This window comes from Abramis brama (assembly GCF_963993115.1).
Source record: "Abramis brama genome assembly, chromosome: 14".
Lineage (NCBI taxonomy): Eukaryota > Metazoa > Chordata > Actinopteri > Cypriniformes > Leuciscidae > Abramis > Abramis brama.
The window spans coordinates 11,106,938-11,126,884 of NC_139976.1; the positions used below are offsets into that span (position 1 = coordinate 11,106,938).

Here is a 19,947-nt window from a genome sequence, read left to right on the forward strand (position 1 = left end):
GCACGGCGATGTCGCATCAATGGTCTTGTTAGTTACGTTTTATTCCCACTCGTGCTAAATTTGCTGTTTCTAGACAAGAGGCTCTCCCGAACAAGTAACGTGTAGTGTCCCACAGATGCCAGAGGTGGCAGTATTGCTCACCTTGCAAATGAAATAAAAGCCAAACTCCACCAACCACGGAAATCCGGTTACCGCCATTTTAGAGTGATATTATCCGCACGGCGTGTTACTTTCGACTCTCCCGAATGGTTCGTTATTTTTTCTCTGAATCTCGCTAAAAAACGTTTGTTTTGCCCATAACCTACTGCAGTAGAGTTAGTGATTCAAGATGAGCTACGGCAGACCTCCGCCCGACGTCGAGGGCATGACATCTTTAAAAGTCGACAATCTGACTTACCGCACGTCCCCTGAAACGCTGCGGCGGGTTTTCGAGAAGTACGGCCGGGTCGGTGACGTCTACATCCCGAGGGACCGGTACACGAAAGAAAGCCGTGGGTTCGCCTTTGTTCGTTTCCATGATAAACGGGACGCTGAGGACGCAATGGACGCCATGGACGGCGCGCTTCTGGACGGGCGCGAGCTGCGCGTGCAAATGGCGCGATACGGGCGCCCGCCAGATTCGCACTACAGCCGCCGTGGAGCCGCGCCGAGAAGGTACGGCGGTGGACATGGACGGAGAAGCCGCAGGTATGTCCTTAATATTCGATCTCCTATTTTAATACCCCCATTTTAATTTGCTGTAAATAAATCATATGTTCGAAGTTCAAATTTGAGGCCTTAGGCCTCAAGGTATTGAAAACAACACGTGTTATAATCCTTGTAATGCTTATAGGTACTAGTTGTTTTATAACTTTTTATTTATTTTTTACATGCTGGTTATGTTTGATTTAGTTCTCAATTTATTTACTGTCGGTATCGTTGCATCGTAACTATGGCGTAGTAGCAAATAATTGCTCAACTCATTTGTGAGCGATCCGATTCGCGAAAGATTGGTTCTTGTGAGCCGAATCTTTTCAGTGAATCTATTGTTAGCATAAGCATTTCTAGGGGTTTTATTACAACAAACTCGTCTTTTAATACTACTCGACAAAAAGATGCCTGGGGCCACGCGATAGTACAAAATTTAAACAACTTTTAAAGTTATTTTAAATTAACTTTTTGAAAACTGACTCATGGAAATGAATCGAACTCGTATTAATATTTTTGTATGGCAATTGTACTCGAATGACGACCTAAACCTTAATATTTGGTTGCATACTAGTTTGTAATCCAATTTAAATGTTTATGGCCTACTGATCTGTTGCTAGGGGAGATTTTAATGGTCTCTTGCAGTGATTAAACTTCGTGTAAATAATACATCTTTATTAACTTATACATTTGGTGTTTGTTTTTAGCCGTAGTCCTCGGCGCAGGAGGCACAGCAAGTCCAGGAGCAGGAGCCGTTCCCGTTCCCGTAGCAGATCTCGCTACAGCCGATCCAGGTCAAGGTCCTACTCCCGTTCCAGGTCTCGGTCCCGTTCCCGCTCCAAAACCCGCACACCACGCAGAAGCAAGTCCAAATCTGCTTCCAGGTCCCGCTCAAGGTCTAAATCCAAGTCTCGCTCCAGGAGTCCTACTCCGAGATCAAACAAAGGATCCAAATCAAGATCCCGATCAAGAAGCAGACCCAAGTCTCCAGAGGATGCTGGAGCCCCCGCTGAATCGTGAAATGTAGGTGAGTCTAATGCTTTGTATAGAAGTAATTACTTGTTTTATTGCAACTAGGGGAATTTTTACTGTCATCCAATATTTCTAATTACAAGTGCATCTCTTAGTTCTTACTTTTTTGTAAATGATACTTAATAGTCCTAAACTTGATTGATTTGAGCAGACCCCCATATAACTCATGCCTGAAGTGGGGAAAGTAAAGGCATGCATGCATTTTAATAACTTAAAATGGCTGCTTTAAAATAAGAGAAAGATATACTGTTTCTCGCCCCTCTCTACATTCCTCTTTCATCAAGTCCTTCAAGACATCTGCCAATGCAGTAGAACGGTAGATGCATTATCTTAATGGAGGTGTCCGGATTTACCCAAGTTTAGTCTGATTAGATGCTGTTATTCACAGCATCTGTCTGGTATCTCTGAATCTGCATGACTTTAAAGGTTTATTTTTAATACGCACACTTAACCTCACATGGATATTTGATTTGGAGCTGTCGTGGGTACAATGCCGTAAGTATGTGTTTGTTTTGAAACGTGTACCAGCCAAATTCCATTGATTTCATCTAAATGTGGAATTCTTTCCTCCAAGCTGCTGATTCCAGTTTGCAAAAGAGGAGTTTGGGGCAGTTTGAGAGCAGTTAGTGTGTGATCCGACCATTGGCTGCCTGCTGCTGATTGGCGGTTGCTATGGAGCAGGTCGGTCTCATTGAGTGTTGAGGTGGTGTTGAGGTACGTCTGCAGGACAATGGACAGACCTTTCCATCATCCTTGTCACAAACTCATGTCTATCGTGGCATAGGCAAAAGTGGGATGGATACGGGTGTGTTCTCAAAGCCAGTTCATGCTGTCAGGCTGCTGGGTGTCTGAGAGGCCTAATTAACTTATTTGGTCATTTAATACTATTCTAACTGGCAGTAAATGGGATGTACTTCAGCTTGCCAACACTTAAAATGGCTTTGAGAAGTTCATATTTCACCCTCAGGTTTGTTGGATCTCTTTCCCTTCAGGTTTCTTGCAGAACAAATATCAGGTACACAAGGTTTCTTGCAGAACAAAAAACAGGTCTATAGATTCATGTAATTATGGCTAGTTATTTGTGTGGAAAGTGCCTGTTTGTTCTGTGTAGCTGACCAAAGTCGAGCATTGCGTAATATGCAATGCTTCGTTTTATGGCGATATTGTAGAACCTCCTCTGCTTTAATGCTCTTTGAAACTAACTTTATTATTCTTTTCTTCTAGATGATGTCAACTGGTTGACTCTTCGAGGATCGCATCGAACAGATGTCCGTCTGAGGATACCCAAATTATCCATATATCAGACCGAAAGGTTATTGTAATTTGGTCTAAATCTTTTAAATGACTCGTTTCTGTTGCCCACAATTGTTTTGTATCATACATTTGAATTCCATGTGATATTAAATGGTCTTTATGCCTAAATGGGGCTACTAGTTGAAATCATTTCTCTTCAGTTTTGGTAGTTTTTTTTTTTTTACTTCGTTATTGAAACTCCCAGACAATAAAGTAAGTTCATTTTAATCAGGTTTTTGTTCTTAATAAACATTAATGGACAATTTTGGATGTTGTGCATATTTCTTTGACTCAAAACGACTGTGTACAGACTGTAATTTGGCCTCTTAAGAAATCGTACTATGTAAAACCATGACATATTTGCAAACCAAGCATATGTTATGGTTTAAATGGGAAATTTCACAACATGATTCTAATATTCTCTCTTGTGTATTTTCTATGCACTAGGCGCAGTTGCGTAGCAGTTGAGTTTTGCTGGTTAGCTGTTAAGGTGGCGTGTTGCGGTGCAGAGTGCTTGGCTGTTTCCAGTATTCTCCTGATTGCTCCTGTAACACCTTGATTTTACTGATTTTGTTTAAATTTGGCTGCAGCGTTTTTCTTTTTGCAGAAAGATCCTGTGCAAGTCCTTTTGTGAAAACCCATTAAGGCAGATACCTAAGCTTATTTTACATCTCCGGAAGAGTTCTATAATTTGTGACATGCTCAATTGGTCATATGTGAATGGTAATAAAGGTTTTCTTTCTTTGAGCATGACTGCATTTTTGTGCATAGCTTATTCTTTACTTGTCTGTTTGGTGTAAATGAGCAAATGAAACCCTCCATAACTAAAAAATAAATTGTGCTGATACAAAGTATTGGTATACTCCTGTGATCTCATTATTCATGGATTCAGACCAGATGGTTTTTGGCAAAACTTAAAATCAGAAATTTTATTCCACAAAGTAAATATCAATACATTGAAATGTTTACTTGGACGTGTGCATATAAATGTCAGCTTATTGTCTTTGAAAATGTTTTATAGTTAACCAGTCAAATGAAATTAGCAGTGTGCTAATAAAGTTTCTTAAAGTCCACTTAAAATTTTTTGCAAACAGTTCATCTGTATATCTTTCATCATTAAATGGTTTAACCACTCAATGTTTTAATGCCTACAGTCTTGTGGACACGTGCACCCAGCAGACGTCGTAAGACCGCAAGTGTGCCATTTGGGGACAAGGCCTTAGCCTGCTTAAACTCCACTCCTGGCCTGGATTACGCTCATCTTCCTCTAATTTTGGGTGCAACGCCCACATTTTAAAAACCAATCAACAACCGATGCATAGACTCAAGTCCCAGCCTGCATTTTTCTTTTTCAATCTGTTAGGTTTCATCAACTTTATCTCATTATGCACATGAATCACAAAAGTGGCTTTATTGCATGGATAATCACCCCAAAAAAATATTTTTATTTGGATCACTTGTGACCCGACCTGTTCTAAAACACTTACATTAAACCTATGCTGCTGTTATGCCTTTGGTTACTAATTAACTAATTGCATATTGCACGTTACACAACTGTGGACTGTTTATATATATTTTTCATGAATTGAAATAGTTTTCTCCACTAAAACCTCTTTCAGCTATTGTACGACTATCACTATCAGTATCCATTCTAAGCTGCACGCATCTTTTCATTGATCCAGTCAATGAATTTGGTGACACGGGCATAGACACCTGGCCTGTTCTTCTTGCCACAGCTGTCACCCCAACTCACCACACCATAGATGTAATGAGTCTCATCCTTCTGACAAACAAGGGGTCCACCAGAATCACCCTATAAAAAGTAAGAGAAAAAGAAAAAGTTACTACATACTGTGCCATGAGTTTGCTCATTCATTTTAAATGATCAGACTTTGTGTTTAATGTGTACATTTCATTAACAGAAACAAATTTGGGACTGAGACACACCTGACAAGAGTCAATCTTTCCTTGCATATATCCAGCACACATCATGGAATCATCCAATCTGTTCCCATAGACATTACGAGACATACAGCGTCTCTGAGAGATCAGGAGAACTTTGGCATCCAGCAGCTGAGGAGAGACAGCATGCTCTGGAAAAAAATGGTAATAGATGAGACCGTAGTCTCAGTAGTCTTGGTATTGTGAATGTCTAGAGTGAAAATTTAATCCAGACAGACCTTTCTCAGTGGTTCCATAGCCTGATATGGTGCACAGTGTTTCATCAGGGAATGAATCAGTGGGGAGACATGCTGCCTTAACAGAACTGGTCTCATTGGCGCACCGTCCATTTATCGCCTTTAGTTTCAGCAGGGCTGGTAAAGATGAGAAACAAAAACACTGTAAAGTGGACATAATTGGTTTTAAAAAAAGTGTCAATACTACTACAGCAGTGTTCTCAACTCTGGCCCTCGAGGTCCACTTTCCTGCAGATTTTTGCTCCAACCCTAATCAAACACACATGAACAATCTTATCAAAGTCTTCAGGATTACTACTGTATCCCAAAACTTCGGAAACTGACGTGTTGCCTTGCTGCCCTATCGGGCAATGACATTACAGGCAGCGTTTGCGCATGAAAGTACTTCACGGAATTGAAGGTACCTCACGAGACTTCGGAGGCAGAGTAACGGTTTAATAATCAACCGCAAAATAGCGCGTGCTTTGGTTATAAAGAAGTGAATATTCAGTAAGTACATTAGTAATTTCTCGCTAGAAATTACATTAAAAGTGGACAACATTGGTCAAAAACGTACATTTACACACCGCAACATTCAGATTCAATTTGAATTTTTTAGCTGATCTGTCACAAAATGGAAAGCACAGGATTGTGGGATATCAAAGGCAGCGAAGGATACATCAATGCTGCCTTCAAATATCGATCAGATGAAGATATCTCACGAGACAGGAAGTGAAGCTAACATTGGATTCGGATGTGCCTTGATGCCTTCCGACCTTGGAATGCAGCCTCAGAAGACAGCCTTTTTAAGCTTTTAGACACAGTCAGTTTGATCAGGGTTGGAGCTAAACTCTGCAGAAAGTGGACCTCGAGGGCCAGAGTTGAGAACCCCTGTACTATAGGCTTTTCACAATGTGCTTAACCTAGGTTGTCATCTTTTTAAACCCCAAGATAAAGCAATGTTTCATGTTTCTTTTTAAAGGCATTTAAAATCATCACTATTTAAAGTCGGCATGAAATAAAAATTCACTCAATTCCTATTTATTTTCTAAATAAATGCTATTGATCTTAAGACCTGTTCAAAAGTGTAATTTATTTTCAGCTGATAAATGATAAAACATTGACGGCCAATCACAATCCACCCAACTTTCAAGAGCTTGAGCATCTAAAGTGAAAGTTGATTGGTTTTCTTTTACCATAAGGTACAGATAGATAGATAGATAGATAGATAGATAGATAGATAGATAGATAGATAGATAGATAGATAGATAGATAGATAGATAGATAGATAGATTGATTGATTGATTGATTGATTGATTGATTGATTGATTGATTGATTGATTGATTGAAATTGAATTGATTGAAATTGAATTGATTGAAAATTGATTGATTGAAATTGAATTGATTGAAAATTGATTGAAAACACTGACCTATATCATTATAAAGTGCTTCAAGAGTCTCTGTATAGTTCTCATGAACAATGATTTTCTCCACCTCCAGAAACTGTTTTGCAGAGTCATTTTTCTCCAGGTTCACACCACCCATCTCCAACCTTACCTCCTCGTTCTCATCACTGCCAAAATCATGCAAACATAGTTTATCAAAGTGATATTTGTTGCATATGATCTTTAAAAAGCTAAACTAAAGTGAAAAGTGAACCTTAGCAACCACTATCAATAATATTCAAGGAATATCATTTACCATATCTATAGTAACTTAACAACACCACCATGAAATCATAATGAGGACATAGACCTAATGCAACAACAACCCCAGATGCCCAACTTACATACAGTGAGCAGCAGTTAGGACCCAGCAGGAGTCGATAAGGGTCCCTCCACAGTTGTGGCTGAAGGTTGCATCAGAGCCCTTGGGCCGGACCTGAAATGAGACCTGCCAGGGATGCGCTTCAGGTAGGGACTTCCTCCCACCAAATATCCTTGGGGATATCCTATTAGTCTGAATCTTTCCACAGTCAGAAAATTCCAGTTTTGAAGGGGTTGTGGAGGGTTTTACTGGTTCTGTAAGAGTTTGATAAATAAGTATTGTGGTACAATTAACAGACTGCTTGAGCAGGCAGAAGAATGTGTCTGTGTTTGCAATTATATAAGAGAGAGAACGTAGAAAGAAAATCTGTGCCTGGTTCAGAACAAGGCTTGACATTACAGTAATCCCACCGGAGTTTGCCCTTCTCTTTCACAAAGCACCACGGTTCCCGGTCTCCATCCGGATTTCTTAAGTGACAAAGATAATGCTTAAGACGACATGTGATATCAAAGTTCATTGGGAGATTTACTAGGAATTCCCTGAATTCTTACCGGCAGTAAGTGTGGGCTCCAATGCTATCATTGCCTTCAAAGTCCTTGAAGGGAATAAGATAGTAGTTCCAGGGTAAACATTCCAATCCTTCCACTGACTCACTGACAAAACCTATGTATGATTCCCCATTCCCTTCATAGCAATCATTTGGACCTGAATACAAAATGACATATAACATCTGCATTACTACACCTAGTAGACAGGGTTATGTAACGTAACAAATAGATTTGGCATAAAATATCCACCTTATTTTTCAATGCAGAAGTAAGCTATTTTTTTTTTTTTTTGAACTGTGTTTTTATTGAACTTTTCATTTACATAAAAAAAAACAAAAAAAACAACAAGTTAAAATAAATACAAAAGTCCTTGACAGCACTTCAGATAATACATCACATACCAGTGCATTGTCTGCATAGTTCAAACATTAATATATATAAGATATTTACTTCAAACTAATTTTTCAATTAGTGCCCACTTCCGTCGAAAAATTTCCGATTTCAACTGCAAGTCTGCTGTCATTTTCTCAAACATGTATATCTGTTTCAGTCTAAGAAGTAAGCTATTTTTTGCGAGACTTCTGATTCATTTGCTGCTATAGATAATTAAGAACAACAAAGTGCAATAAACGGAAAACTTGTGCTACAAACCAGTGTGTTTATGATTGTGATAATAGATTAAAGGGGTGGTATAATGCCCCCTAGAGTGTGTGTGTGAAGTTTTAGCTCAAAATACTCCACAGATAATTTTTTACAGCATGTTAAAATTGTCCCTTTTTGAGGGTCAGTAAAAACACGTCGTTTCGTGTGTTCCTTTAAATGCAAATGAGCTGCTGCTCCTGGCACAGAGGGCGGAGCTTCAACGGCTCCTGTGTGTTAGCAGCTCCGATTACCTCACGCAGACACCCACTAAAATGCCAGAAACTGTTCTGCCTTTTATGTTTAAACTGGAGTCGGACAGTGATAGAGACTCAAGAAGAAGTTACAACATGTAGAATGCAACAGGACGTTTCTGAATAGTTAGTTGATGAATTTATGTTGCTGATGTGGAGTTAGTGCTCATGGACTGCGTGTTCCCGGGTGCAGGGTTTATGTAAATTTTAGGGTTAGTGATGTCACTAACCCGGGAGGAATGTCGTGTAGTCCCTACCAGTCGTTTATTGTCCTTAAAAAACGATTTCTTTAAAAGCAAATATTTTCCTTTGCTTTGAACTTTGAGCGTTGTAACTTTGTTTATGCTCAGACCGCGAACATTACACACTAACTAAAGTTCGAAAAGTGAAATCATAATCAACCACCCCTTTAAAATAATGATAACAGTTTGCAATATAAAGCAGTTAACAGTTTTTGCACAGGTAAAATTACTGGAAGCGAATGACAGTGGAATCCAGACACATTCAGGTTACAAATGACCACGCCTGCTATTGCTTTAAAAATAAGGTGGATAAAATAATAAATAAAAAAAGATTTAGCAACAGTCTATTACCAACTTGGCAGAAAGTCCCACTGTAATCTTCAGGACACTTGCATGTAAAACTGGCTCTCGTACGGCCTTTAACACACCTTCCACCATTCAGGCATGGACTTGGGTTACACGCAGAGGCTAATATTGCAAACATAATAAGCATAAAAGCAATTAATAAGACAAACTGAATTACAATTTCAGGTGGACAGAAAATAATAGCAATTCACTACAATCTGACTTCATAAAAAACATGTGAATTCATTCAGAAAAATGGCTAAATTCAGATTTTTACTGCTGAAAGAAACACTTTGAAAGTAATTTGTTTTACAGAGAGCTCACCTTTCTTGCAATTAGAGCCCAGATAGGGGGGCCAGCACCTGCATTCATAAAACGGGGATTCTTGAGTTCTGACACAATCACCATGACCACACTTCACTTTCTTACACACGTTCCTCTCTGGAAGATCCCAACATAAAGATTCAAAAATGATACAAACTCTTACTGTTTATTGTTATTATTATATTTTTGGGTGTAGTATATGAAGAGCTCACCATTCTGACAATTTTTGCCAATGTAAGGCTCTGGACAGATGCATTTATATCTGTCATTCTTTAGGATCTCACATACTCCGTTGTTCTTGCAAGGATTTGGATCACACACTTCTACAGAACATGAACATGATCAGCGTTCATATGTTTGTGAGCACCAAACTGAATCCGTTTAATACATTTGCATTGTCTACTTATATGTGTTCTTGCCTGGTTCATCAAATAAGGAAAAAATCCAATCAATGCTGTCATTAAGTTCAGCTGAAGATAGTGATATTTCCTCTGTGTCATTAGCATAGTAATCATATATTTCTGTCAAGGAGACGAGAGAAATAACAATGACGTGAGTATGCTAACAACCTTGGGATATACAGAAATGGAGACCAGACAATATAATATTTCTCACCATCAACGAGTTCGGAAGCTATCGTGAAAAAGTCATCTAATAGACCCTGAAACAGTTGGCATAAATTCAGTCAGATAGCAGTGTGATATCACCTACTGTACATTAAACATACAAGTTGAAATATTTCAAAGTATTTTCATATGGTTACATACCGGCGCTGCTTGAACTGGTAAAGTGAAGCCAGACAGGCCTATCAGAAGCAGAATCACTGGAAACATGACTCCAGGACTAATAGATGCACAATCCGCTAACGCAAAGTCACTCTTATTTAAGGGGAGTATATTTGTTGACCTGAATGTGGATGATCCCTGGACCCTTACTCTGCCTATACTGTCTAGCAATCATTACCTAACAGCATTGATTTCCTGTGTTATTGTCAGTGAACCACAGATATGCAATAAAACACTATTCTGGTTTAATTTAATGTCTAATGGCAAACTGATGCCAAAGCTATATATGACAAGTTGTTATGCTTTTGAAAAGATATTGTGTGTAGTATTTGTACATTGATTAACAGTTTATTAATGAATTCCCCATTTCTCTATTCTGCCAAGCAAAATGTCTAGAGTCACCTTAAATGCCATGTGAATTTAAGATTGATTTCAATCCATCAGGTCAGTTACCCGGCAGAGTTTACTCTTGATAAGACTGACGTGAAATGCCTTTGCTGCAGTTTTAGACAACAACGGACTGCAGTGAAAGAAGAATTAAAATGTATTGTGTTATAGAAATATAGTGTCTATAATTAGCTTTTGATAATCTAATCAATGAATATACAAACCCAAATGAATGAAATCTGGAAAATGTAAAGCATGCTGGATACTTGTACAGCTTAGATGACTTTCAGGCTTTCATGTTTTATGGGGAATTTTACATAGACATAATGATTTTTATACTGTACAAATATTACTGTATAAATAAACTTTTTGACATTTTCAAAAAACATCACTTAGATTTATTAAGCTTTATTTAATTTATTAAGATTTATTTAAGCTGTTTTCCTACACGGACACATTTTCTTAATTTTAGTTTTAGTATTTCTGCTTTTTATTATTTTTGCCTATTATTCTATTACTATTTTATTATATACTGTAGTTTTTATTCATTTTGATTTTAGTATTAATTTGAGTGATTTTAGTACATTAAGTTAAACTAAATAAAAACTAGTTTTTATAAGGTTTCATAATATTAACACGTTCGTAAGGGTGCAACTGAATTGTGATCATTTAAAGTCATTTTCATTGACACTGTGCTAAAATAGATTTCATTTTCCAAGCATTCCAAACCCATCAGTGCATTTGTACTCTATAGAACTTAGAAGTGACACTCAAACCATTGTTTTTCAACTGATTTTTATTTAAAAGAGGAGAAACAGATCAGTTGACACTGGAGTGCAGAAGTTCATTCTCAGTATATACAGCATGAGAGATAAATATTCAGAGATCATCCATTGGTGCATCACATCAAATGAGCTCACTGGTGCCTTGAACTCACTCACAACTGCTCAAAACATGTCAGTATTAACTTGTAAATGCATTCAAGTGCAAGTGGCAAAGTTAAAAATGCTATCAAAAAGTAAAAAAACACTGTACCATAAAAAAAAGTGTCTCTTGCATTTCATTCATATTTTCAGGAATATGATATGGTCACCAGTGGTAATATTGTTCTCATCTGGGAGCCACAACAAGGAGTAAATTAAAACATTTCACATAAATTGTTTTGTTTGCATTCATTAATACCCAACAGAATCGTTTTTTTCTCTTCTAGGTGCACTGTGATTGTCAGATGATGGGAGGCAACTTCTCAAAACACACCACACACTCAAACAAATGCATTTTTACTGGCAAACAAACACACACTAAGTCAGTCAGTCAGTCACTATCATGCCAGTTCTGAAATATAAATCCCATCATTCTACTTCTAGTGTGAATCATACATGCCCAATGCAAATCCTCCACTCCACTCCTACACATCAAATGAGATCTATGCTCTCAACGGAGCACGTAAGCGCTAACACTATAAATGGAATATCTGAGAACAGCAGGACATTGAATTCGACATCAAACTGTTTCTCAGAAGAAAAAAAAATTCACTCCATTATTTCAAATTCCACATGCATGCTCTATGAGCACTAGGAGGCGCTCAGGAGTTACATTCATTTGTGGACTACATTGAATGAAATCAATATGGAGGGTATTTTTTCCCCATCAGTAGCAATGACCAGTTCACCACGTCAGTGCATCTCCTCTATGATTAAGGCACAATAATGTCCTTTTGTAGTGTTTTCCCCTATAATGGGTTGGCCTGTAGTGGCCTGGGAGATTTTCCCTTGAACAAATGTGCAGCTCATGTGTACTCAGATTTGCGAATGTAGTTGGATGGGACGTAACCCCTCCGTCCTCCTGCCTCCCCCAGCCACCACTCCTGGTTGCCATTCATGTCCTGGAACTCAAGGATTCGGACTCGCTGATTGGCTGAAATGCTGAGCTCATTTGCACACCGTGCACTGAAGGAGTAAAGAGCGTAATATATCTGGGGGGGAAAACAAGTAGGAAAATAAATATGTAGAAACAAATACATGTAAAACCTGTTGTTTAATAATTTGATTGTACATTAAATGTTTTGTTTTTTTAATAATTTTATGATTAATTATTATTTTATAATGTATATACAAAACTGTTGATGAACATCAAATGTGTTTAAGGAGCTAAAGAAGGTTTTAAAGTCAACATGAAATGAAAATTTAACCTATTAATATGAGGAACCATAGATGTCAAGAAATGCAGTTTAATTTTACATTTAATTATATTATTAATCAAAATCATTATTAAAATATAACATTTTTAATTACTATGAAGTAAAATGATCAATTAGTACACAATATTTTGGAAGATCAAATGGTGTAATGACGTAGTGAAGATTTTCAATTTAACGAAGATAAAATTTAAATTATTAATATGAAAAATCAAAGAAGACAGTTTATGCAGGTAATATGTTTTAATATTCTCACTATTAACTATTAACTAGCAACGACTTTTGCCTCAAACTCCTAATTACTGCTTATTAATAGTTAGTAAGGTAGTTGTTAAGTTTAGGCTAGTATTGGGAATTTAGAATAAAGTCATGCAGAATAAGGCATTAATATGTGCTTTATAAGTACAAAAAAACCCACCAATATCCTAGTAATAAGGATGCTAATAAACAACTGGTTAATAGTGACAAATGGACCCTAAACTAAAGTGTTACCATAATTTTATTTATTCAACTTGTATATTGTCGTTCAACAAGTTATATTATGGGTTGTTGTAAATGTCATTTTATGTTTACTTGAAAGTAAGCAATCACTGAACTCTGGAGTGATTCATTTGTGTTTATGATATGACATACCTGGTGTCCATCAATCTCAGGTTCAGGCTCTGGATCTACATTCTCCTCAGGAGGGAACTGTGGCCTTCTCTGCTGTACCGAAGAGTCTCCATTTTGTCTTTGCTGTGAGCCACGCGAGTCGTGATATCTCGAAGATGATTCATACCTGGAGTTCTTAATGGAGGAACAAGAATCAATCTCAGGGAAATCTGGGGGGTCACTGTGATTGGTTGGAGTGCTTTGACCAGAGTCTAAATAGTCTCTGTGATTGGTGGGATTTCGGTATGAAGGCTCTGAGGGGTCCCTGTTATTTCGACAGGCTGTCTCTGACGGCTCTTTGTGATTGGGCGAGTTTCTGAAGGTGGGGTCAAGGGAATCCCTCTGGTTGATTGAAGAAGCCTCTTTGTTTTTCCTTGGGGTGGTCTCCTGATTAGGGCGAGTGTTTGATTGGTGTGGAGGCATCGCCGTCGAGAAGCTGACAGTCGAAGTCTCCTGGTTGAAAGTCAGAGTGCTGGTACTATTCTGCCGTGAGAACATGGGAGAAGAGCCACCGTAGCCCGACTCGTTTGATGATTGGCTCTCAATGGAAACATCCGACTGACTCCTGCGTGGATTGTAGTGCTTTAAGAATGAGCTATATACAAAGCCCTTCGTAACTAAAGGAAAACAGAAAAAGGGGTGTTCAAGCCAAATGCATTTTAGGAAATGCAGACACATGAATCATGCACAGATCTTTTGATACAAACCTCCATTGTCTATAAGCCAGCGGTTCTGGCTTCCCATGGGGTCTTGCTGTTTGATGACACCCACTATGTCTCCCTCCAGTATGGACACATCCAGGTCCTGTGCTGCGTTAAAATTCCTTTCAGCCTGGTAGAGTTGCTCTGGTCCGTATCTTACCAGAAGCGCCGCTCGGTGCTCATCCGTCTGTAGCACATAGTTTGGCTGCAATGTCAGACAGGAAAAGAGGAAAAGAAAGAGAGAAGTATGAATAATAGACAGAATACTGCCAGATTAATGTCTTTCTTCATAGCAGTTGGCTGTGCTGCTGAAAATCATAAGTTTAAACGAGCCTAAGCTAGGTTTAAACAGACTGACCCGCTGCAAAGCGTCGAAAACACCTCAAAAACGGGCTAACCTGTCAAGTCTGATCAGCTAATCACCTTGGTTAAGGCTGTTATTAATCTTGAACATTTAAGATGAACTCTTTCCCCTGGGGAATTACTAAAAATGCTTGCAGTGGCTGGCAACTTTGTATATAAAAAACAAAAACAAAAAAGCACTGGCAGGGAAAGATAAAGGAAGACATTTAAAACTAATTAACTTTGTTGCTAAGAAACAGTGTTATTTTAGAATGATTTATATTATATTATAGTGTTTATTAACATTTTGAATTATTTTGTACTCATTTTGTACGCATACTTACAACTTTCAAGCTGTGGTAATTGTTTGCTTTTGTGCTTTGGTCATTTTTATTAGTTTTTAAAATAATTTCTATTTAGCTTTAAATTATTTTTATTTCAGTTTAGTAAATTTAGTACTATTTAGTTAGTTGTCAAGGCAACATTTCAAGTTTAAATTACATTTAAGTTTTGTTAAGTTTAAGTATTTCATCTAATATTAATATTCTATTTTAGCTTTATTTAAATTACAGAAAAAGGATTTTTAATAGTTAATTTGTCATTTAACTTTAGATAACAATAACATTACTTAAAAGCCGTGTCTGTTTTGGATCAGGCTGCATTAGGGAAACTCACAGGGCCTTGTTGCTTCTTGGAGCTCTGCTTCTCCAGAGTCTTCTTCTCAAAAGGCTTGCGTAGAGTAGTGGGAAGATTATCAGGAAAGAAACTGAAGCTCTGAAGTAAATCCAAAACTCGTGTGTGCTCTTCTTGGAACAAGGACACCAGATTTCCTTCTGTTCCACTCAAGCCAGATAGCTATAGGGATGCAAACCATAACAATAAGTTTAAAAGAATTAAGAAGGCTGAAATCATCCCAGGATCATCAATTATGAATGATGTAGATTAAGATGAAACAATGTCCTCACCTGCAGCAGTGGTGTGAGTTCTCCCAGTGTGAGTGAAACGAAATCTCTCTGGACTTGGGCGAAGCCCCTCACACAGCTGGTGAACAGATCTTCGGCTGCGTGGTGAAACTTGGGCAGCTCATCCAGCAGCTGGGCGTTCAAGGCTTCGTAGTTATTCCTCGCTGCCTGTAGCTCCTCCTGCACACGCTTGTCCTTCAGCCTCTCTGCACGCTCCTTACAGTTGTCGTAGTCCAGCAGCTTGTCTCTACGTTTCTGGATCAGTTTGTGGGGACCGGCGAACATATTGAGCAGCTGGGTAAGGGGAGTGATGACTAGGTCTTCTGTCCTCTCCTTCTGCTCAAAGACAGACACAAATGCAGACTTGATTAGAAAGAGTCAAGATATAGTTCATCATAATATCATGACGTGCTTCATTTAAATCAGTGTCTAATAGGGGGAAACAAATATTTTTAAGCTAGTTTTGTTATCCGTGGATCGTAAATCTTGTGTCTAGAAGCTTACAAATGTGTTTGAAAAAAACTAACATTAAGTAACATTAGTTAATAGTAAGTATTAGTGACCGTTAAAAATTAATGACTGCTGCTTTATCAGTATACTAAATGTAATGTGAAGTCATTTTGGTACTCACAAACTCTGTGAACTGTTTGTCGCTGATGCATCGATGTGCTCTTTGGAAACGTTCAGGATCCATTTGCGGTTGCCGCTCTGTGTAGATGTCACAGAAACTGATGGCTGCCAGCACCTTTACTGAGGCTGACTCCTATTGGATTTTAAAAAGTCAGGCAAAATTACTTTATATACTGAATTGTGAAGTAAATTTGATCACCATGCAAAACAAAAACTGACTAAATGAATGGAAACATATGGGATGCTTTAAGTTTATACCCTTATATGCTGCAGATAGAGGGAGATGTTCCTGATGAAGGATTTGATGAGTCTCTCCTGAAGTCTGAATCTTTTCTCTGCGTCATCAAAAGCTTCATCTTTGATCTAAGAAGGAATGAAATGCAGTTTGGTTAACACCAATTGTCAACCGATTCTCTCAGTCCAGTAATAGAGTCGTACTGTACCTGAGGTGAGATCCCAGTCAGGTGCTTTAAATGGCTGCTCACTCTGTTTGACTTCTTGATGATGGAGTGCATACTCAGCTTTGAGATCTTGTCAATGAGCCTGTCTTCATCGACTTTGCGGTACTTTACCACTATAGACAACAGATGGTGCTGTTGAGTTATGCCAGATAACAGACAACATATCCCATAGACAGAATGATAGAGCAATAAACAAATAGAACCGATAGAAATATGACAGACAGATAGATAGATAAAATGACAGAGAAAGTTAGACAGAATAAATGATAGAATGACAGACAGACAGAACGATAGATAGACAAAACATCAGACAGATAAACAGAATAAATGATAGAATGACAGACAGACAGACAGATAGATAGATAGATAGATAGATAGATAGATAGATAGATAGATAGATAGATAGATAGATAGATAGATAGATAGATAGATAGATAGATAGATAGATAGATAGATAGATAGATAGATAGATAGATCAGAGACATAGACAGACAGACAGACAGACAGACAGACAGATAGATAGATAGATAGATAGATAGATAGATAGATAGATAGATAGATAGATAGATAGATAGATAGATAGATAGATAGATAGATAGATAGATAGATAGATAGACGGATAGAATGAAAGATAGAATGAAAGATAGATAGATAGATAGATAGATAGATAGATAGATAGATAGATAGATAGATAGATAGATAGATAGATAGATAGATAGATAGATAGATAGATAGATAGATAGATAGATAGAGACAAATATACCAAGATCCTTTCTCCTTTTGTATTCATTGATATTGACGTTGATCTCTTTAATTGACATCACTGCCTCTGCGAGCTGCTTCCTGTCGTGGTGTGACTCAGGAGTGGCGTTGAGCAGTTCCATCAGGAGCAGGGGGTAACGCATCACTCTCTGCACCGGCTTTATCAGGAAGGAACCTAGATTAATGTAGTTTGTCTTTCCCCTGTGACAGAGCGAAAGGGTGAGAGGGAGATAAAGTGAAAAAGAGATTTATATGCTCATCTACGTAACATTCTTCATCCACCTCTGACAAAGACTGGGGTCACTGAACACACACATTGTTTTCATCCATCAATTATCCACTGGTTCACTGTCAACCACTTTAAAAAGGGTTGCAGGAGACACAGTAAGCTACGAAGACATTCTAACAAAGAGAGCACGCTTTCTAACTGATGGGATGAAAACAGGAGATCCAAATCCACAGATGAAGCATGATTTGGATGTTACGGAAAAATTATTTGGATTTAACATCATGAAGCAATAACAGTATTTTTAAATAGTTGAGCTGCAATAATTTTTCCTCCCCTTTGACAAATATCACCAGTTATATTGGTTTATTACATATAGTATCACATCATGAGCTCAGAGATTGTGTTAATAACTGTTTCAGCCACCAAAAAGCATTAAATCAATTGCAAAAAAAGCAAAAAATGAAGAAAATAGTTTAAAATATGAACCAGTTTTTCCACGGGGGTCATATTCTGACTCAAAAAGTCACTGTATTGCACAACTTGCGTCTAATTCGTAGAGAAGGATAAAAATCTTTTTCATTACCAAGCACTACTCATTTGTGCACATTTAAGTCAGAATATGACTCAGAATTGACAAGGAAATGACCACAAAGCACACAGCACACAAAACATACCCTGGTCACACAAGAGCACAAGGAGAAAAGGGTTACGCAGGTTAATAAATGTTCAGCATGCAGTCAGGCGCTTCACATGCAGTTGCGTTAAACTTACCACTCACGGTATATCCCTCTGTCAGGGGAGAGGAAGAACGAGGAGAGAAAGGGAACAAAACACAGTGTTTTAAACCACCTCTATCTCTTGTTCGAAAGAAGCTAATGAACTTATCATATATAATGTTCTTGATTCACACAGCTTATTTCTAAAATAAAAGTCAGGTTTTACCATTATGCTGCAATGAACATGAATGCAGCGGGCAAAAGGGAGAGACAAATAAGAAACTGAGAAACTATTTGTGTGCTCGATTAATAAGCTGCTTGTTGCCGTGGCAACTCATGCCATGGGTGACCCTCTTCAGGAGAGCAGTAACCCTCTGTGGGGCCTCAACTGGCCCCATTCTGATCTCCCACTGAGAGCCAAAATCAAATGTCAGTCAGAGTCTAGTGCACTCAAGTGTGGAAGATAAAAGTTATAAAAGACTCCAGACATTTTTCTTCAGGACCTTTTTATTTATTTCTCTTTTTTATGGCTAGATTCATTACAGTAACATCCTGCCAGAGAATCAAAATGCTAGCCAGTGGATTCAGAGTAATTTGGAATAAAGCTAAGCTGAAGTCTTGGCAAAGTGCACACGCATTTCACAAATGCCTCAATACTTGGGACAAACAACAATGTTCCCACTCCCTACTACAACATTTCTGGGACTTCTGGTGAATATTTCCTTGTACTCTCTGTTTGATCTGGTAAAACACACAGCAAATAGCAAGAATAAACTTAACTCTGTACTAACAGGAAGTGGCCTAGCTTAAAAGACGTAGGTGGCAGGTAAGTTTACAAAAAGAAACTAGTCAAGAAATGCCACTGTCGCAGGCAAATTGTGTTTAAGTTCAAATAAAGCCTTTTAAATATATAAGCTAAAAGAACAGGCTGGTAGCGATTGATGAAACGCAGTGAAACCAACAAAGCGGTGAAACTAGGTGAGGCACATTCCTCTCCCGCCATGCATTACTAATCCACAATAACAAAGATCTGAAAACTGAGAGACATAAAGCTTCTGTGTAATGCAAATAGACTATCGTGTGGGGTCAGTAAGGTTTTTCAATGTTTTCAAAAGAAGTCTCTTATGCTCACCAAGCCTGCATTAAAAATACTGTAAAAACAGTAACATTGTGAAATATTATTAAAAAATATATATATTTTAATATATTAAATTGTAATTTATTTCTGTGATGGCAAAGCTGAATTTTCTGCATCATTATTCAAGTCTTCAGTCTCACATGACCCTTCAGAAATCATTCTTATATGCTGATTTGCTGTTCAAGAAACATTTCTTATTATTATCAGTGTTGAAAACAGTTGTGCTGCTCAATATTTTATGGTCAATTATATTATTCCGAATTCTTTGATGAAAAGAAAACTCAATTTATTTAAAATAGATATATATTGTAGTAATGCATAAGTCTTTACTGACACTTTTGGTTGATTTATATCCTTGCTGAATAACAGATTTAAATTCTTTAAAGAGGTCATATAATGCCATTTTTGTACAAGCTAATATGATTCTTTAGGGTCTAAATTAAAAGTTTGTAATATACTTTAATTAAAAATTCTCATTAGTATTGTAAGAAAACACTCATTTTACCTGGTCAAAAACAGCTCTGTTTTCAGCACGCCGTTTAAGTGCATGTGTCTTTAAATGATAATGAGCTTTGCTCACCCCGCCCCTCTGTTCTGTGCGTACACCGTTTGTAACACAATAACACAATAACCATAACGCGTTGTTCATTATAAACGTGGGATTATGAATTATATTGA

The 19,947-nt window shown here is 37.8% G+C and overlaps 3 protein-coding genes across 19 annotated transcripts in view; 1 reads left to right on the forward strand and 2 right to left on the reverse strand.

The window, feature by feature from the left end:
- The first annotated feature begins 181 nt into the window (after positions 1 to 181).
- Positions 182 to 3,866, forward strand: srsf2a (serine and arginine rich splicing factor 2a). 14 transcript variants are annotated; one of them, XR_014609009.1, is made up of 5 exons: positions 182 to 687; positions 1,395 to 1,714; positions 2,294 to 2,433; positions 2,944 to 3,031; positions 3,460 to 3,866. XR_014609009.1 is itself a non-coding variant. In XM_084135444.1 (3 exons), the coding sequence occupies exons 1-2, from the start codon at positions 329 to 331 to the stop codon at positions 1,705 to 1,707; spliced, it is 672 nt and encodes a 223-aa protein (XP_083991570.1). In that variant the 5' UTR covers positions 182 to 328; the 3' UTR covers positions 1,708 to 1,714; positions 2,294 to 3,866. The 14 variants fall into 14 exon arrangements, 5 of the variants coding, with proteins under 5 accessions (XP_083991570.1, XP_083991572.1, XP_083991571.1 ...); XR_014609013.1 differs by having other exon boundaries at positions 1,395 to 1,710; XR_014609007.1 differs by having other exon boundaries at positions 2,294 to 3,031.
- Positions 3,867 to 3,926: 60 nt separating this feature from the next.
- On the reverse strand, positions 3,927 to 10,273 carry habp2 (hyaluronan binding protein 2). Its single transcript, XM_084135442.1, has 13 exons — positions 10,076 to 10,273; positions 9,924 to 9,969; positions 9,728 to 9,829; positions 9,521 to 9,631; positions 9,309 to 9,425; positions 8,991 to 9,107; positions 7,508 to 7,661; positions 7,329 to 7,423; positions 6,979 to 7,210; positions 6,620 to 6,762; positions 5,193 to 5,327; positions 4,960 to 5,105; positions 3,927 to 4,825 (listed from the first exon to the last, which is right to left on the reverse strand). Exons 1-13 carry the CDS (start codon positions 10,139 to 10,141, stop codon positions 4,664 to 4,666), a joined length of 1,626 nt encoding a protein of 541 aa, XP_083991568.1. The 5' UTR covers positions 10,142 to 10,273; the 3' UTR covers positions 3,927 to 4,663.
- A 985-nt stretch (positions 10,274 to 11,258) lies between these two features.
- The window catches only part of dnmbp (dynamin binding protein), a 49,915-nt gene continuing 41,226 nt past the window's right edge, over positions 11,259 to 19,947 (reverse strand). For 2 of the 4 annotated variants that reach the window (XM_084134196.1, XM_084134198.1), the window contains 10 exons: positions 18,187 to 18,204; positions 17,188 to 17,387; positions 16,407 to 16,537; positions 16,222 to 16,326; positions 15,965 to 16,096; positions 15,337 to 15,669; positions 15,047 to 15,226; positions 14,036 to 14,234; positions 13,311 to 13,945; positions 11,259 to 12,455 (listed from right to left, as the gene is read on the reverse strand). In XM_084134196.1, the coding sequence (XP_083990322.1) occupies positions 12,270 to 12,455; positions 13,311 to 13,945; positions 14,036 to 14,234; positions 15,047 to 15,226; positions 15,337 to 15,669; positions 15,965 to 16,096; positions 16,222 to 16,326; positions 16,407 to 16,537; positions 17,188 to 17,387; positions 18,187 to 18,204 (2,119 nt within the window). In that variant the 3' untranslated portion in view covers positions 11,259 to 12,269. The remainder of the gene's footprint in view (positions 12,456 to 13,310; positions 13,946 to 14,035; positions 14,235 to 15,046; positions 15,227 to 15,336; positions 15,670 to 15,964; positions 16,097 to 16,221; positions 16,327 to 16,406; positions 16,538 to 17,187; positions 17,388 to 18,186; positions 18,205 to 19,947) is intronic. The other 2 variants (XM_084134197.1, XM_084134199.1) reach the window with 1 other exon arrangement.

Coding starts and splice junctions, on each gene's coding strand:
- srsf2a (XM_084135443.1), top strand. CDS start 329: ATGAGCTACGGCAGACCTCCGCCCGACGTCGAGGGCATGACATCTTTA. Junction 688..1,394: donor CATGGACGGAGAAGCCGCAG/GTATGTCCTTAA, acceptor GTTTGTTTTTAG/CCGTAGTCCTCGGCGCAGGA.
- habp2 (XM_084135442.1), bottom strand. CDS start 10,141: ATGTTTCCAGTGATTCTGCTTCTGATAGGCCTGTCTGGCTTCACTTTA. Junction 9,108..9,308: donor GGGCTCTAATTGCAAGAAAG/GTGAGCTCTCTG, acceptor TTGCAATATTAG/CCTCTGCGTGTAACCCAAGT. Junction 4,826..4,959: donor GAAAGATTGACTCTTGTCAG/GTGTGTCTCAGT, acceptor TACTTTTTATAG/GGTGATTCTGGTGGACCCCT.